Source organism: Bos mutus, chromosome 9 (assembly GCF_027580195.1).
Source record: "Bos mutus isolate GX-2022 chromosome 9, NWIPB_WYAK_1.1, whole genome shotgun sequence".
Classification (NCBI taxonomy): domain Eukaryota; kingdom Metazoa; phylum Chordata; class Mammalia; order Artiodactyla; family Bovidae; genus Bos; species Bos mutus.
Window position 1 is genome coordinate 67,755,227 of NC_091625.1, and position 18,124 is coordinate 67,773,350.

An 18,124-nucleotide genomic window follows, 5' to 3' on the forward strand; every position below is an offset into this window, starting at 1 on the left:
GACTCCAACTGCCAATGCAGGAGACATAGGAGACGCAGGTTTGATCCCTGGGTCAGGAAGGAAATGGCAACCCACTCCAGTAGTCTTGCCTGGGAAATTCTATGAACAGAGGAGCCTGGTGGGCTACAGTCCATGCAGTCACAAAGAGTTGAACATGACTAAGTGACTGAGCTCGCATCCATAGAGTAATCACATATTATAAAATGTGGTAAAGTTAACCATTTTTGTATGTAAGTGAAAGTGTTATTTGCTCAGTCATGTCCAACTCTGCAACCCATGGACTGTACCCCACCAGGCTCCTCTGTCCATGGGACTATCTAGACAAGAATACTGGAGTGGGTAGCCATTCCTTTCTCCAGGGGAATCTTCTTGACCCAGATATCAAACCCAGGTCTCCTGCATTGCAGGCATATTCTTTACCATCTGATTCTGCAACAGAATCATTTAAGTCAAAGAAATTCTGTTTGAATACACTGCATACATATAGTAGCGCCAGCACTTTAACTAGCCCAAGTTAATGTGGTTCCAAAGATGATGTTTTTAAGCACTGCTGGATAAAAACACTGGCTTTTTGCCATGGTGTAGAGGTGACACATTACCATTCACGGCCCTAACAAATGTTTGATAAATGAGTGAATGGATGAGCATTGCAGGAATCTCTTATTACCAGAAAGGTCAAAATCAAGGTTTTCACCTCATACAGATCCCTTACCTCTTCCAAACTCTCTGCTTCAGAACTGTGGATAAAGCACTGCATAAGTTAACCTGCTCTCTAATTCAGAAGGGATACTGGGCTAAATGAGTTATAAGCTGGAATCAAGATAAACAGGAGAAACATCAACAACTTCAGATATGCAGATGATACTACTCTAATGGCAGAAAGCAAAGAGGAACTAAAGAGTCTCTCAATGAGGGTGAAGGAAGAGAGTTAAAGAGCCAGCTAAAAACTAAATATGAAAAAAATAAAAATCATGACATCTGGCCCCATTACTACATGGCAAATAGAGGGGGGAAGATGGAAGTAGTGACAAATTTCCTCTTCTTGGGCTCTAAAATCACTGGATGGTGACTGCAACCATGAAATCAGAAGACATTTGCTTCTTGGCAGGAAAGTTCCAACAAACCTAGACAGTGTGTTGAAAAGCAGAGACATTACTCTGCCTACAAAGGTCCATATAGTCAAGGTTATGGTCTTCCTAGTGGTCACTTACTGTTGTGAGAGCCGTACCATAAAGAAGGCAGAGTGCCAAAGAACTGATGCCTTCGAATTGTGGTGCTGGAGAAGATTCCTGAGAGTCCCTTGTACAGCAAGGAGATTAAATCAGTCAGTCTTAAGGGTAATCAACCCTGAATAATCATTGGAAGAACTGATGCTGAAGCTGAAACTCCAGTATTTTGGTCATCTGATGTGAACAGCTGATTGGAAAAGTCTCTGATGCTGGGAAAGATTGAAGGCAGAAGAAGAAGAAGGCATCAGAGGATGAGATGGCTGGATGGCATCACCAACGCAATGGACATGAATTTGGACAAACTGCAGGAGATGGGACAGAGAGGCCTGGTGTGCTACAGTCCATGGAGTTGCAAAGGGTCAGACAAAACTGGGTGACTAAACACCAACAATTCAGAAGGAGCCTCGACAACAAAGGATGAAACATGATTGTTACTTTGTAAAATACTTGTATAAAAAATCTTAAAAGAGAAGCCGTTCCTCCATTTTTTGATAAAGAAGCAAATCATAAGTGATACTGAGTTTAAGTAGTAGCTCATAAGACAAATTTCATGATAATGAAAATTTTGTTTGCAAAATGTTATCTATATGGTAATTTGCAGTAGTTCCATTTAACTAGACCCCTTCAATATTAAAAACAATTCTACAAACTTCACCCTTATGAATGAGAGAGTCTCTCAAGGTATTTATTTGTGCTTTGTTATCCACTCCAGCATTCTGGCCTGGAGACTTCCATGGACTGTATAGTCCATGGGGTCAGAAAGAGTCAGACACAACTAAGTGACTTTCACTTTCATGTGAGTAAGTTAAAAATTGCATTTGAGGAACTTAATTAGATATGTTTGAATAGTCAAAATAGAACATTCCCATTAAAATATATAAAATCATTCTTGTATTTAGTTGATAATGGGGGCCATATATTAAGAACATATAAAAGGAAAATAAACAACTTTAGATTCTAGATGATTCACTTTAAACACGGAAGAAAGTAAATCATAAATAACATTACTGAAAACTGGCAAAAATACCAAAGCAGTTCTCAACCCAATGTGAATTACCAAACCAATGTGAATTATTTTGTTACCTTTTAATAACTGCATAATAAATCCAGTACTTTCTCGTACATCCTTCAACTGATTTCTCGTATCAGTCATAGGAAGTTATCTTCATTTTACACATGTAAAAATGGATAGAAATGACAGTTGAACCCACATCTTCCAACTCTAGTCCTATAATTATTTCATTGCACTATACTACTTTCTCTAATGGCTAAAAAATGTAAAAGGATGCATCATCAATGATCAAAGAAATACTTGTAATAGCTTTATTTTGAATTATTACATAGTTCAATATTACCAGTTCCAATTAGCTAAATGCTAATACATTTAGCACAGTAACAGGAACATGGTCAACATGAGTAAATTAGTACTGTTATTAATGGAAGTGACTTGCAACTGTGTCTAGTGATTTTCATTCTGAATATACCTACCTCACTCAGTGTTACTCAACAAAGGGAACCGACATTGTCAGGCGTGTTCACAGTCCAGCCTGGCTGCTCTGCTTCTTTTCCCTCAGTTTATGAGCCCTGTCTCTGCCAAACTCATGCCTGAACATTTGTCTTCTAATGTGTGGGGAGTGCATGAGAAAGGGAGAGCTAAAATTAGAGCATGTATATGTAGCCTTTGAGGTTCAGTGGGTGTGGTATCTGGAGAGAGCATAAGTGACTTAGCTATAGCTAATGGGTATGAAAAGTGAGGAAATAAGGAGAGAAAGGTGTGCAAGGTAGCACTGTGGATTACAATATGGCTCCTTTTCTTGTTTATCAAAAATTATGAGTTGGAATCGATTTATCTTAACTACCAATAATTCTCTTTTTGTCCATGTTACCATTCAAACTGAACCACATGGGTTCTTTCTTTCATTTTAATTATAGAAACCTCTGCCTCAGGTATCTTCATTTAAAGGCAGCCTTGGATCATTTATTTTCCTAGGTTTGCTTGGCTAACATTGTATAAGTTTTCCATTTTAAAATCTGCAGTTATTTTCTGCACACAACTTTTGTTTATCTGAAGAATTAGACTGACAAAGTGATAAAGTGTTTAGACTTGGTTTGAGAAATTCCAAAAGGTACGTCAGAGAAAAATGATCAGTGTATAAGAAAGGATAAACTAAGAAGAAAATAGAGTCAAATCCTGAAACAAAGAAATCAGAATAGGCTCAGAATATTCCCATTTTGAATTTCTAGTACAGAAAGCAGGGGAACAAAATTACTGCTTTGAAACTTGAGGAATGACAGTAACAATGTTCCTCAAATCAGTCTTTGTTCTGAATAATTGGCCTGATTGTTCAGCCAGTATTTGTTATCAGAATTCATAGAATAGTATAAACCAAGTAATGCCCTTTAAATTAATGGTTTTCTCAGTTATACATGAATATCTTGCTTGCCAGCACATTTTAAGTATTTCATTGTTTAAAAAGTCAAATCCAATCATGAAACTAAGAAATGAAATTTGTACTGTTCCATTTCCTTAATTGATTAAGACTTCTAAATTAATATCAAAAGAACAGCCTTTAACTATTCTCAGGGAATTTGTATAGATATCACAGTCATAGTGAGATTGTCTTTATTTCAAAAAGTATTCTTTCCATAACCTATTCAAAGATTTTATTTTAGTACAGTGAAAATAACAAGTATTAAAAGAAAGATAAATTGTGATTGACAGAGGAGAAAATCTAATTACTTGGAAAGTATATTTTGAAGGACTAGCATTGAAAATAATATCCTAGTGACTGAAATGGACATATTGATGTTTTAGAGCCATGTTTTTCTGGAATATTTTATGCTTTAGTTTTCTATGATGTTAGGTCTTTGGCTTGGAACCTAAAAGCAGATGCCTCCAACAATATTATGTGCTTATATTACTGTGGTATAACAGTGGTGTAATTCGTCTGCCTATAAAACCCTGATATGAAATGGAATGGATCATTAATTAATATGCTCAGTACTCTTTATCACATCCAGAACACTGATAGTTAAGAATCTTCCATCTATCTTCCCTTCCCTTTGCTAGTCTTCCCAGATGAAGCCAATAAAAACAAAGATTGTTCCCTAAGCTGCCAGTGGCTTGTTTCGTTCCTCCAAGAAGCCAGATGCACTGCCTCAACAAGGGGTGGACACACAATCCAATCAAAACTGCTCTGCTCTGTTCAGTGAGATGTAGTCTCTCCTGGTCTGCCCACTCTGGGTACCAGCAAAGTGATGAGAGCGACAGTCGGTGTTGGTAGATAATGGTCTTCAGCATTTCAAGTTACTTTTTTTCTTTAACTTCTTTAAATGAAAAAACAAAAATATTTGCACAGAGAAAACAAATTAACCAGCACAACCAGGTATAAAATGCAAGTACATTATTTAGTATATCATCCTTCACACCATTGTTATCTTTCTTGTATCATTCCTGGTTTTTATCTGCTATAAAATACAATGTTATATACAAACTAAAAACATTTGAACATGTTAAAAAATTAGTGGAGAGAAGCTGGACAAATTATACTAGTAATACTGCATTGTCTGAATCCCCTGCGGATGAGATGGTGAAGACTATGCCCGCAATGCACGAGACCCAAGTTCGATCCCTGGGTCAGGAAGATACCCTGGAAAAGGGAATGGCAACTCACTCCAGTATTCTTGCTGGAGAATTCCATGGACAGAGAAGTCTGGCAGGCTACAGTCCATCAGGTTGCAAAGAGTCAGACACAACTGAGCAATCACTTCCACTTCCACAGTAAATGATATATTTTAATGTTAAAGAAAGCATGCTAAAGTAGCAAGAAAAAACCTATATAAAGCCTACATAAAGTAATTTGTAAAATTTTATTTTCTCTATAAAAAACAAAAATGTGCCAGAGGCTATTTTTTCATGCCTTTGATTTTTATTTTTTTCAAATATTACTGTGATGTTTAGTAAAGTTGGGAGATTCTGCTTAACAGTCATATCTATTTGAGATTTTTAAAAACTAATTCAGTGTCCATTTTGATAATAAAGTTTTAAAAATAATGACATTTGAGTGATATCAAGAGGGTATCATTATAAATGCAATAAAAGACCAAATCTTTCAGTTTTTCTCCATAGAAAACCATCAAATTAAGTCAAATAAAGGTTAGATACCAGAGAAAATATAATTGTTGAATATATTTGTGTGTCACGTGGACATATAAATATATATTTTATAATCTGATCTGAAATATATTTGTATACAGATGCCAATAAGTTAAAATAAATCAATTTTCTTAATATTAAATAATTTCATATTAAAATAACCTGAAATTGTATAATATTGTTTTTCTGTGGAATCTAGAAAAATGATGCACTCATTTTTGATGAATGCATGAAATGAACTCATTTGCAAGGCAAAAATAGAGACACAGACAAGAATAACAGATGTATGGATTCCAAGAGAGGAAGCAGGAGTGGGATGAATTGGGAGATTGGGATTGACATATATACACTACTATGTCTAAATTAGATAACTAGTGAGAATCTACTGTATAGCACAATGAACTCTACTCAACACTCTGCAGTGACCTAAATGGGAAAGAAATCCAAAAAATAGGGGATATATATGAACACATAACTGATTCACTTTGCCATACTACAGAAACTAATACAACATTGTAAAGAAACTATGCTCCAATAAAAAGTAATTTTATAAAATAAAATAACCTGAAATTTTATATCCATCTGTAAGTTCACAGATGACTAAAATTGTTTCATCCTTTTTTGTTTTCTGTTCACAGAAAATGATGACCGACTGAATGGCTTGACAGCCAGATTAGACGATGCCAATAGCAGAAACGGGGATCTCCTGAGAGCTTTGAATGACACTTTGGACAAGCTAGCAGCCATTCCAAATGGTAAGAACTCCAGACAATGCAAACTATCCTAACAGAAATGCACTGTTTAAAATGTTCCAACTTCGGCCTGTATTTCCTAGCACTGTATTTGTCCCATTGTCAGGCTATTAGATAATGGTTTTCTTACTTACGAATTCTTTGTAAGAATGAGAAACTGAGAAACTATTTGCACCATGATGTTTATCATTTGTTAACTGACATTTGTAGGAATCAATTACAAAAAAGAAAATAATAGATGTCTTGTTATTGTATTGTTCTTCCACATTTCAGCCCAGGAAATCTTATATTGGTGGGAAAGAATAAAATCATACAGACACTTTCCTCTAAAATGTCGATTTATTACCACAAAGTGGAAGTTTATTACAGTATCTACAGGGCTCCCCAGGTGGCCTAACGATAAAGAACCCACCTGCCAATGCAGGAGACATAAAAAATTCAGGTTTGATCCCTGGGTCAGGAAGATCCCCTGGAGGAGGACATGGCAACCCACTCCAGTATTCTTGCCTGGAGAATCCCATGGGCAGAGGAGCCTGACAGACTATAGTCCATGGGGCCAGAAAGAGTTGGGCACAACTGAAGCGATTTAGCACGTACACAGTATCTACAGTAATAGGTGAGAACCAGCTGCCTTTCGGCACATTTTTCTTGGCAAAAACATTAAGATGTTAAGATTGAACCATGTCTATAATATCTTTTTATGCATTACCTGTTATTTGGAGTTAATGTTTGTTATTAGTTACTGAAAGCACTCTTGTTTTGGGGATACTATTTTTATATTTTAATAGCATGATACAACAGTAGCAAGAGTTGCTACCATTTATTAAGCAAGGCTTATTCAGCATGTTTATGTCAAGTGTATGCTACCCTCATACTAATCCTACAAGGTGAGCAGCATTATTATCTCCCCTTTACAACAGGCAAACTTAGATGGGACACTGAGGGCCATTGTTAAAAGAGACGTAAGATTCCAACCTCACAGTTTAACTTCAGGGGCTGTGATCTTAACCACTAATCCACAACATATTAGTAGGCACATAAATATATGTACAATGTACATTTTTTATAAAAATTATGGTGAAGGAAACACATCTATACCTAACAGGAACTATTAAAACCTTAATGATTTTTTTACTTTTTTGACATTAAAAAGCCTAAGTAACTTTACTGATTTTCATGTCACTTCTTCAGTAGTAAATATGTTCATAGAAAATATCCATTGCTGATAACAAATATAAATTGTTTACGCAAACACATGGTCTAATATATCCGAAAAAGTCTCTCTCTACCAAAACTGAAATACATTTGTTCCCTCCCCCCAACCCTGGAAGTGCAGATTAAATGTTAAAAGTACTTTCAATGAAGCTATATGATTATATGTTCAGCAGCAAATCACAATATCGCCTTCCACAATGAACTTTTAGAATAATCACGTTGCTATTTTAAGGGCTAATCAGGTATTCATAACGAAGGTCCCTGAGAAAATTCAATTTCACTGAAAATGTACTTCATTTGCTATAGCTGAGTGAGACAAAGTTCAGCCTTTCCCTCGTGCCTGAGTCCCTGAGGTCACAGGCACAGCCTGTCTTTGACAAGCAAGGATTAAGCCACTAACTCCAGATCCTTTGTTTTGTTTCTCATACCGTCTTCTGCTTACAGACACAGCTGCTAAACTGCAAGCCGTTAAAGACAAAGCAAGACAAGCCAACGACACAGCTAAAGATGTACTGGCGCAGATTAAAGATCTTCACCAGAACCTTGATGGCCTGAAGAAAAATTATAATCAACTAGCAGACAGTGTAGCTAAAACAAATGCTGTGGTAAAAGATCCTTCGAAGAACAGTAAGATCTCCTTTATCACTTTGATTGTTGCATTTATTTCTTCACACTCTAAAAGTATCCTAGACTCAGCTGCTAGAGCAGGAAGGAGCCCTCAGAGTGATGCAGTCTGCCCTCCTCCCTTCGTAGACTGGCCCCAGGAATTGAATGCCTATGGCTCCAGAACTGGAATACAAGACTCCCAGCTCCTCACTTGAGCTTATCTTATTCAAATTTCATCCGTTAAGAGGAAATTAAGAATTCTCAAAGCCTGCATGGTATTTGGCATAGGGATGCCACGTACTTTTTAATCCTTTAGTATAATTGAAAATGCAGTTATACTTGGGAAATTATATCCTCAGAGTTGTTGAAATTCCATGGAACCTAGAGGTCAAGGAGCACTCTAATTAGCAGACCTGTTAGAAGAGAATACTAAATGGGATCAACTTGAATGCATTCAAATTTGGAAAATACTGGTCTTTTATTACTTAAGATTCTAGTTAAACATTACCAGGAAATTAAAATATCTGCCTAGTTTATCAAGAATATTTCTTCATGTCTTTTATATATTGCATTAAACTACATTGAGTTAAATATGGATTTACTGAGAAAATGTGGGAGAACTAAATATAGTAATTTAAATTATTAAGTAATAAGCATAATTTTTAATATTGTTTTACTCTTTCAAGTAATAAAATGCTATCTTCATATGTGCTTGTACCAAAGGAGATGCTTGATTCTTTGTACTTTACAGTCTCAAGTGATTAGCCTTCTTTATATAGAACCAGTGTATTTACTGGGAATTAAAACATTTGTAGAGTGTAATAACAAAAACACAGTTATTGATGTTATACACTGTATAATCCAGATTACAAATACTGTTTGGGGAGTGGAGCCTGATTTTTCAGCATCTTTGCCTCAGATCAAAGGCTAATGATACTTTGAAATAATAGATACTACTAACCTAACTCCTTCCTGGGCAAGGAGAAGTGCAAACATAGCTAAGTGCACTTCAGAGTTAGGGAAAAGGATTTCACTCCTCATTATTTGTTCAGGAAAGGAAAAAAGAAGACATATAGTTTTTCAGTTTTTATTGTGTAAACCCAGAGTTAGGGTCCCCCGGTGGTTCAGATTCCATCTGAATAACTGGTTCACAGGCATGCCAAATCACAATACCTAACCACACCCCCCCCCCCGAAAAAAAAAGAATGAAAAGTTTTAAAAGTAAATATCACTTTTATGTTATCATTTCATTCATTTTCAGACTGATTCTCAAATGAGAGTGCCCTTATGTAATATTTACCTCCCTTTTGTGATTCTATCATCTATGAAAAGAAATAGTTAATATCTATAAACACTCATTACACGGGGTCTGTTTCTATCTTATTAGAACATGATAATAAAACTCCTTTTAATATGAACAGTGGCCTGCTAAGTGACATGCTTTGTGGATTTTTATTTGATAACTCTTGTTTGATTTAAAATGGAGTGAATTTGTAATTAGCACCTATTGTGAAAAGTACTATTTTTCTTGACAGTCACTACTTTATAATATCTATGAAAAATATTTTCTCACGAATTTTCTATTTTTTCTGTTTTGCTTCCATATGAAATTACCTGCAGAAATCAGTATGTATATATTTCCTTGCATACCTTTTAGTAATTTTTATGCTTGATTGCTTATTGCAAAAAGCTTCAGCTTTGCATGTTTCCATGTTTTAGTATGGCTTTAAACATTGGATAGCTCTTCTTTCCAGTGTCACAGTAAGAATGCTAGATAGAGAAAATGAATTAGTGTGTGAATGCATGTTTGAAACATTAGTGAAATATGTTATCCATATTAAAGTAGAACATTGAATTCTTCCATAGATTTAACTGAATTATGATGCTTCTGATAATACAAATGCAGTCACTGAGGTCCAAATGACTTCTTTCTAGCAGAATTAAAGTACATCAAATCTACACTGTTGTTGTTGCTTTTCCCCCAAAATCATTCCCCACTCCTTACAAGCGATTATTCTCAACTTCAAGAGAATTATACTTGGAGAAGCCTAAAATAGAATTAATAAAATTAGATCTTACCAAATGAGCAATCACTGAGATATAAAAATTTTCTGCCTTAAACACCTCAAAGTTTTAATTCCAAGTCAAAAACAAAAGTACAGAGTAGAAAATAATAAAAATAAAACTGAACATATCTAAACCTGAGAAATATGACCAAGTCTATCCTCAGTGGAAAATGAGTGCAATTATATTACTAAAAAGCTTTGAAATAAACAAGTTAGGCAATCAACTCTAAGGACCAGACAGAATAACTAACTAAAAGAAAGAAGATGAAAAAGAGTTAATAAATTAGAAGACAGAAAATAATAGATGTGATAAATTCAAGAGATGTATCTTTAGAAATATAAAGATAATTAAAGTTTTAAATTATATCAGTCTTTCTGTATCAAAGATATTACAGCCATTAGGTGTTCCCCACACTATTTCTAAACATGTTGATATTTGCTCAGCTACATGATATTTAAATTAAAATGGGATGTTTAAAAAAAAATATTTTAGATGCTTGACCTGCTTAAATAAAGGAAAATGAAGAACAAATAGGCAAAATTCTGCAGGAGATATAACTAGATAAGGGAAGAAATTTAGCACATAAGAGAGGACTTTGCAAAACTCTAGGCTAATAAATGGAGAAGGCAATGGCAACCCACTCCAGTACTCTTGCTTGAGAATCCCATGGAGCCTGGTAGGCTGCAGTCCATGGGGTCGCTAGGAGTCGGACACGACTGATCGACTTCACTTTCACTTTTCACTTTCATGCATTGGAGAAGGAAATGGCAACCCACTCCAGTGTTCTTGCCTGGAGAATCCCAGGGACAGGGGAGCCTGGTGGGCTGCCGTCTATGGGGTCGCACAGAGTCGGACATGACTGAAGTGACTTAGCAGCAGCAGCAGCAGCAGGCTAATAAAGTTTAAACTCTAAAGTAGTTTTCTAATAAAACATTGTTATCAAAATCTATCTTCAGAAATAATTTTAAAATCTACACAAATAATCATAGGAAAAAGTGAGAAGTCTCCAAATACTATAGCATAAGAGAATATCAGACTCAAAATCACAGATGATTTATTTTTAAAAACCTTCAAGAAGATAATTTCTATATTACTTTGACTGTTCCAGAAGACAGAGGGGCAAAAATAGCAAGGGATAAGGGGACTTCCAGGTTCCATTCTGAAACATTTGGTAAAAACTTCTGGGAGCTTTAAAAGAAAGGGATCTATTACTTGTCTAAGCCTAAGTAGTCCCTGCATAACAATTTTTTCATTTCCATGAATCTAAGTTTAAATCCCTTTTTCTCACTTCTAGAATGATTTGAAGAAAATCAGAGTAATATTGGGGAATTAAAGGAAGGGAGAAAATGGACAAATGGTTTATTTAAAGTGTAAAACTGAAAGGCTAACTATCTTTATGCTGACTCCCTATACAATTATGTAACAGGAGCTTTGAACTCAACAACCCTCATTTCAGGAGAAAATAGTTCTTGATCTAGCAACTCTATTAGTTAAGGTTAATAATAGACCTATGTTCTTTTTAAACATCACTAACAATATAACTCATATTTGTGAGCATGAGTTCAAAATACTTCAAAATATTACTTATTTCCTTTTGCACTCATTTGATTTATTCCTAAAGATTCTACCAGGGCTTCCCTGGTGGCTCAGAGGTTAAAGCGTCTGCCTGCAATGCAAGAGACCTGGGTTCGATCCCTGGGTTGGGAAGATTCCCTGGAGAAGGAAATAGCAACCCACTCCAGTATTCTTGCCTGGAGAATCCCATGGATGGAGGAGCCTGGTGGGCTACAGTCCATGGGGTCACAAAGAGTTGGACACGACTAAGCGACTTAACTTTAACTAACTTTGCCCTCATTTGATTTATTCCTAAAGATTCAGTCTCAGATCACTCCTAGTTCATCAGGGCCAATAACCTTGGACCTTAAGCAGTTTCACTTTTTCATCAGAGTCACAATGACAGAAAACAGAACAGTACATGCTCGGTCAGATAATAAATGACATAGTTTGGATAAGACTGCCAGCATCCTAGGGACAGAATAATTGATTTTCCATGTGTCATGTACCCCCGCTATGAAAAGTACAAGCTGGAAGTCTAAGGATCAGTAATAACCTTCAATTGTTTTAGGGTTAAACCCCTTTCTAATTTATCAATATTCAACCTCCTTTAAATTTTAGCTGTCACAAAAGTGACAGTTTAATGTGATTCAACCTAATGTAAAAAGCAGGAGAATCAACTATTTTCCAAAACAAAAATGAACTGCAACATGAGAGATTTAAAGTATAACGTAGGCCTTGAGTCTGAGGGTTGCTCAATGTTGAAATATTTTTCAGAAGACGTTTTAATAGCTTTTCTCTTTAAGATGTACAAATAAAGACAATGAGAAAAAGAAAAAAAAAACTGACTTTGTGTGGAAACCCTGATTTAAGTACAGTTCTGGCTTGGACAGAGTCGGTGACATTTTAAAGATGCTTCCAATTGCTTGACTCTTTGACTAAATTTCTGTGCTATAAAGGTTAGTTTGGGGACTGAAGCTAAAAATTAAGCATTGAATTAAGCTAATCATATTCTCCATCTTTAATGCTGACTTGCATATTAATCCCAAAGCCAAAGGTGTCAGCCTTCTTTCTCTAACATCATCTCCTCTGGCCTGCTTGGGTCCCAACTAAAATATTTCCATTTGCTACCACAAACTGCTTCAGCTGCCATGGCCTTGCCTTTGCCTTGTGGATAAGATGAAATCCTTTCAATTATTTAGTTAAGCATATTGCTATGTTCATTTCTGTGTGAGTGTGTCTGTGTGTGCAGCATGTGTGTGTGTTTGTACATGTGCACGTGTCTGGATGTGTGTATATGTATGCATGTTTGTGCATATGTGTGTGCCTGGGTGTATATATACATATGTTTGTGCATGTGTCTGGGTATGTGTGTACATGTGTGCATGTGTGAGATATACACTCATCTTGTTCTGTACAGTTGCAGATGCAGATGCCACTGTGAAAAATCTAGAACAAGAAGCCGATCGACTGATAGACAAACTTAAACCCATCAAGGAGCTTGAGGATAACCTGAAGAAAAATATCTCTGAGATAAAAGAACTGATAAACCAAGCCAGAAAACAAGCTAATTCTGTAAGTTCCTTCTGTTTTCAGTATTAATAAATGATTGTAATGTTTGTATTATTCCCAGAAAGAATACTTTCCCCAGTGTATCTTATTGAATGAGCTTTGGTCCTTTTTCTTTAATTTGAAGCTATTTGTTGGGGAGATGGGGAATGGAAGATTAGATTTTTTCCCATGTATTTCAAAAGACATTTCTTGAGAAGAATAATCATCACTTACTGTTTTGTAAATGAATGTTCTGATATATTTTATTATAATTTGAATAGAGTTAATACAGATTGCAAGAATGGAAGCCTTATTTTTGTATACTAAAAAGGCATGGATGAGAACTCCTTATTCTTGATGAAAGCAAAAAAGGCCAACCAATGGGGTTGAAGAAAAAAATGAACAGACAAGTTTATAAGGAATAATAGCAAAGATGAACCATTGTTTTCTATATATTTTTTGGTTTGAGTCCAAGCAACCAAAAATTAATTTGGTTACAATTTCTATAGGAAGCACTTTACTTGTCTCAAAATTTTGCTCTTTATTAACCCAGTTATAAGACTATAAGGATAGAGGCAAAACTTTCTGGAAGATAACAGCTTAATGAACCAGATAGAATTGTAAATGCCAATCTCAAACTTTAATGAAGTCATCTTATGATTCTTCTATAAATAGAATGAATATCAGTTTTCATGTTATCGTGCTTAAACTGAAATCTGAAATCTTTGTAGATAACCAAACCTTCCATCTCCAGATTAAACTTCCTCTAGGATCAGTTTGATCTCCTTTCAGTCCAAGGTACTCTCAAGAGTCTTCTCCATCACTGCAGTTCAAAACCATCAATTCTTCAGGTGCTGAGTCTTCTTTATGCAACTCTTACATCCATATGTGACTATTGGAAAAGCCATAGCTTTGACTATATGGATCTTTGTCAGCGAAGTGATGTCTATGTTTTTTAGTATTCTGTCTAGGTGTATCATAGCTTTCCTTCCAAGGAGCAAGAGTCTTTTAATTTTATGGCTGCAGTCACTGTCCACAGTGATTTTGGAGCCCACAACGTAAAATATGTCACTGCTTCCACTTTTTCCCCTTCTATTAGCCATGAAGTGATGGGACTGGATGCCAAAATCTTATGTTTGAATGTTGAGTTTTAAGCCAGTTTTTAAACTCTCCTCTTTCACCCTTATCAGGAAGCTATTTCGTTCTTCTTCACTTTCTTCCATAAGAGTGGTATTATCTGCATATCTGAGGTTGTTGGTATTTCTCCAGACAATCTTGATTCCAGCTTGTGAATCATATTTTTAGCCACAGTTTTGTATTTAGTTACCAAATGGAAGATATGGACATTTTTATTATTTCTTCATTGTAAAGGAATTTTTAAATATGCCCATATATTCATCAATTATGTGTGCTTCCTCATCCCATCCCCACCCACTGGGAAGAAAGATAAAATTCTGGCATATAAATATATAAAACCTGTCCCAAAATATAAAATTACTTACTTCACTTAGTATGATATCTCCAGGTCCATCCATATTGCTTCAAATGACATAATTTCATTCTTTTTAATGGCTGAGTAATATTCCATTGTATAGTGTACCACTTCTTGTTATCCATTCCTGGGTCAGTGGACATTTAGGTTGCTTCCATGTCTCAGCTGTTGTAAATAATGCTGCCGTGAACTTTGGGTGCATGTGTCCTCTTTAACCATGTTTTTCTCTGGATATATGCCCAAGAGTGAGATTGCTGGATCATATGGTAGTTCTATTTTTAGGTTGTTGTTTTTTTTTAATTGGAGGATAATTGCTTTCCAATATTGTGTTGGTTTCTGCCATACACCTACATGAATCACTCATGGGCATACCTATGTCCCCTCCCTCTTGAACCTCTCTCCATCCTCCCACCCCTTTAGGTGGTCCATTCCACCCCCTCTGTAGTCACAGCACCAGATTTGGGCTCCCTGCATCATTAATGGGATATCACTCAGCCATAAAAAGGACCACATTTGAGTTTGTTCTAATGAAGTAGATGAACCTATTTTTAGTTTTTTAAGGAACCTCTCTACTGTTCTCCAAAGTGGCAGTACCACTTTACATTCCCAACAGTGTAGGAGGATTCCCTTCAGTTCAGTTCAGTTCAGTTCAGTCTCTCAGTCGTGTCCGACTCTTTTCGACCCCATGAATCGCAGCACGACAGGCCTCCCTGTTCATCACCAACTCCCGGAGTTCACTCAGACTCACGTCCATCGAGTCAGTGATGCCATCCAGCCATCTCATCCTCTGTCGTTCCTTTCTCCTCCTGCCCCCAATCCCTCCCAGCATTAGAATCTTTTCCAATGAGTCAACTCTTCCCATGAGGTGGTGAAAGTACTGGAGTTTCAGCTTTAGCATCATTCCTTCCAAAGAAATCCTAGGGCTGATCTCCTTCAGAATGGACTGGTTGGATCTCCTTGCAGTCCAAGGGACTCTCAAGAGCCTTCTCCAACACCACAGTTCAAAAGCATCAATTCTTTGGCACTCAGCCTTCTTCACAGTCCAACTCTCACATCCATACATGACCACAGGAAAAACCATAGCCTTGACTAGATGGACCTTTGCTGGCAAAGTAATGTCTCTGCTTTTGAATATGTTATCTAGGTTGGTCGTAACTTTCCTTCCAAGGAGTAAGCGTCTTTTAATTTCATGGCTGCAGTCACCATCTGCCATGATTTTGGAGCCCCCCCACCACCAAAAAAAACTGTTTCCACTGTTTCCCCATCTATTTCCCATGAAGTGATGGGACCGGATGCCATGATCTTCATTTTCTGAATGTTGAGCTTTAAGCCAACTTTTTCACTCTCCACTTTCACTTTCATCAAGAGGCTTTTGAGTTCCTCTTCACTTTCTGCCATAAGGATGGTGTCAATCTGCGTATCTGAGGTTATTGATATTTCTCCCAGCAATCTTGATTCCAGCTTGTGTTTCTTCCAGCCCAGCGTTTCTCATGATGTACTCTGCATATAAGTTAAATAAGCAGGGTGACAATATAGAGCCTTGACGTACTCCTTTTCCTATTTGGAACCAGTCTGTTGTTCCATGTCCAGTTCTAACTGTTGCTTCCTGACCTGCATACAGATTTCTCAAGAGGGAGGTCAGGTGGTCTGATATTCCCATCTCTTGAAGAATTTTCCACAGTTTATTGTGATCCACTCACTCCACATTAAAAAAATGAAAGAAAGGTATAAAAGTATGCTTGAAAAAATCCATTTTCCATGCCTTTTAAGGAAATTTTCAACTACTTTTTGAAACTGAAGTTAACAACAAAGAGCCTTAATTTTTTAAGATGTTAGAAATTTGTAAGCAACCAAATTTTTTTCCAGTGGGTTTTGTACTCATTGAGGATTACACTTTCGTAGTTTAGAAATATATTTGTAATCTGGCATGAGTGTCTGGATGTGGCCCTAACACATACTCAGTATGATCAAGAAATTGAAGGTATTTATTTTTAAATAGATTCCTTTTGGTTTGTTGGCTCTGAAACTGAGCGGCTGACATTCTTTTTAAATGAATGGCCTTGTTAACTGGATGAAAGAATGCAGTGAAAATCCAATAGATATAATAATGGAATTCTCAATAATGTTTAATTGAGTTCATGATGATGAATTGGTAAACAAGTTGTATGAGAAATGCCTTAGAGATACCTACTTCTTACTGATTTTTGTTTAGAAGTCTTATTAAGGGTCAACTTTAGAAATAATAATTGATACAGGACTTTCCTGGCAGTCCAGTGGTTAAGACTGTATTTCCAGTACAGGGTACTTGGGTTCAATCCCTGGTCAGGAAACTAAGATCCCATATGCTCCCTGATGCAGCCAAAAAAAAAAAATTAAGAAATAATAATTGATAGAAAAAAGTAACTTGAGAATATTTGTGTTTCAAAAGTCTCTCCCCTCTTATGAGAGGGATTATATGTCAGAGATTTCTTCTAGAGAAAGAAATAGATACTGCCCTTTGACTTACTTGTTTTAAGATAGATAAAAGAAACATTTATAATTGGAAAACAAAACACAAGGTATTTAAATGGAGAAATCAGCGGCTATCAATGGGTTACCAACATTTTTGAGCAGATACTGAGGGTATATTCAAAATTGTAAGCCAGAGAACAGAAAGTCCAGAGAGTTTCTGTAAAAATGTGTAAGAGTTGAGCAATAAATAACTTTACAATATTAGTTCCTGATACATTGGGTATGCTGCTGCTGCTGCTAAGTTGCTTAAGTCATGTCTGACTCTGTGCGACCCCATAGACAGCAGCCCACCATGCTCCTCCATCCATGGGATTTTCCAGGCAAGAGTACTGGAGTGGGTTGCCATTGCCTTTTGTTCAGAGAACCATATATTTTCGATAAGTGAAGTTGCCATAAAGCAGATGAATTATAACTCCTAGAGATGTTAAACACCCTTAGTTCTAAAATGGCTGCTCTCTCAGACTTTCAGTCCTCAGATGAAGTTTCATCAGTTGAATTAGGCTTCTGTACTGGGCTCTGCCTAATACACTTTGAGAACCCCCTTTCAACATTCCAGTCATGTAATACCCCTGTCATTTTTACCAAGTATACCCTAGCAAGGACAGAAACTCATCGTAAGAAGTCATGCATTTCACCCATGTCCAGTCATTTCTTCTCTAAACAGTAACTGAGGAATATTACCAATAATATGTTGTGTTCTTTATAACACATATGCATGCATGCTTGTGTGCCCAGTCCCTCAGTCGTGTCCAACTCTTCACAACCCTGTGCACTGCCAGGCTCCTCTGTCCATGGGATTTTTCAGGCAAGAATACTGGAGTGGGTTGCCATTTCCTCCTTCATGGGATCTTCCTGACCCAGGGATTGAACCTGGTCTATGTCTCCTGCATTGCAGGCAGATTCTCTACCTGCTGAGCCATTGGGAAAGCCCTATAACACATATTAGTTATTTGAAATAACAAAAGAAATAACCAAAATAACTTTAATCCAA

General features: G+C 36.4%; 1 protein-coding gene across 1 annotated transcript in view; it reads left to right on the forward strand.

Moving 5' to 3' along the window:
* Positions 1-18,124, forward strand: part of LAMA2 (laminin subunit alpha 2) — a 707,066-nt gene that overhangs the window by 607,356 nt on the left and 81,586 nt on the right. The window contains exons 42-45 of the mRNA XM_070376649.1: positions 6,024-6,140; positions 7,797-7,979; positions 9,579-9,584; positions 13,000-13,154. Of these exons, the coding sequence (XP_070232750.1) occupies positions 6,024-6,140; positions 7,797-7,979; positions 9,579-9,584; positions 13,000-13,154 (461 nt within the window). The remainder of the gene's footprint in view (positions 1-6,023; positions 6,141-7,796; positions 7,980-9,578; positions 9,585-12,999; positions 13,155-18,124) is intronic.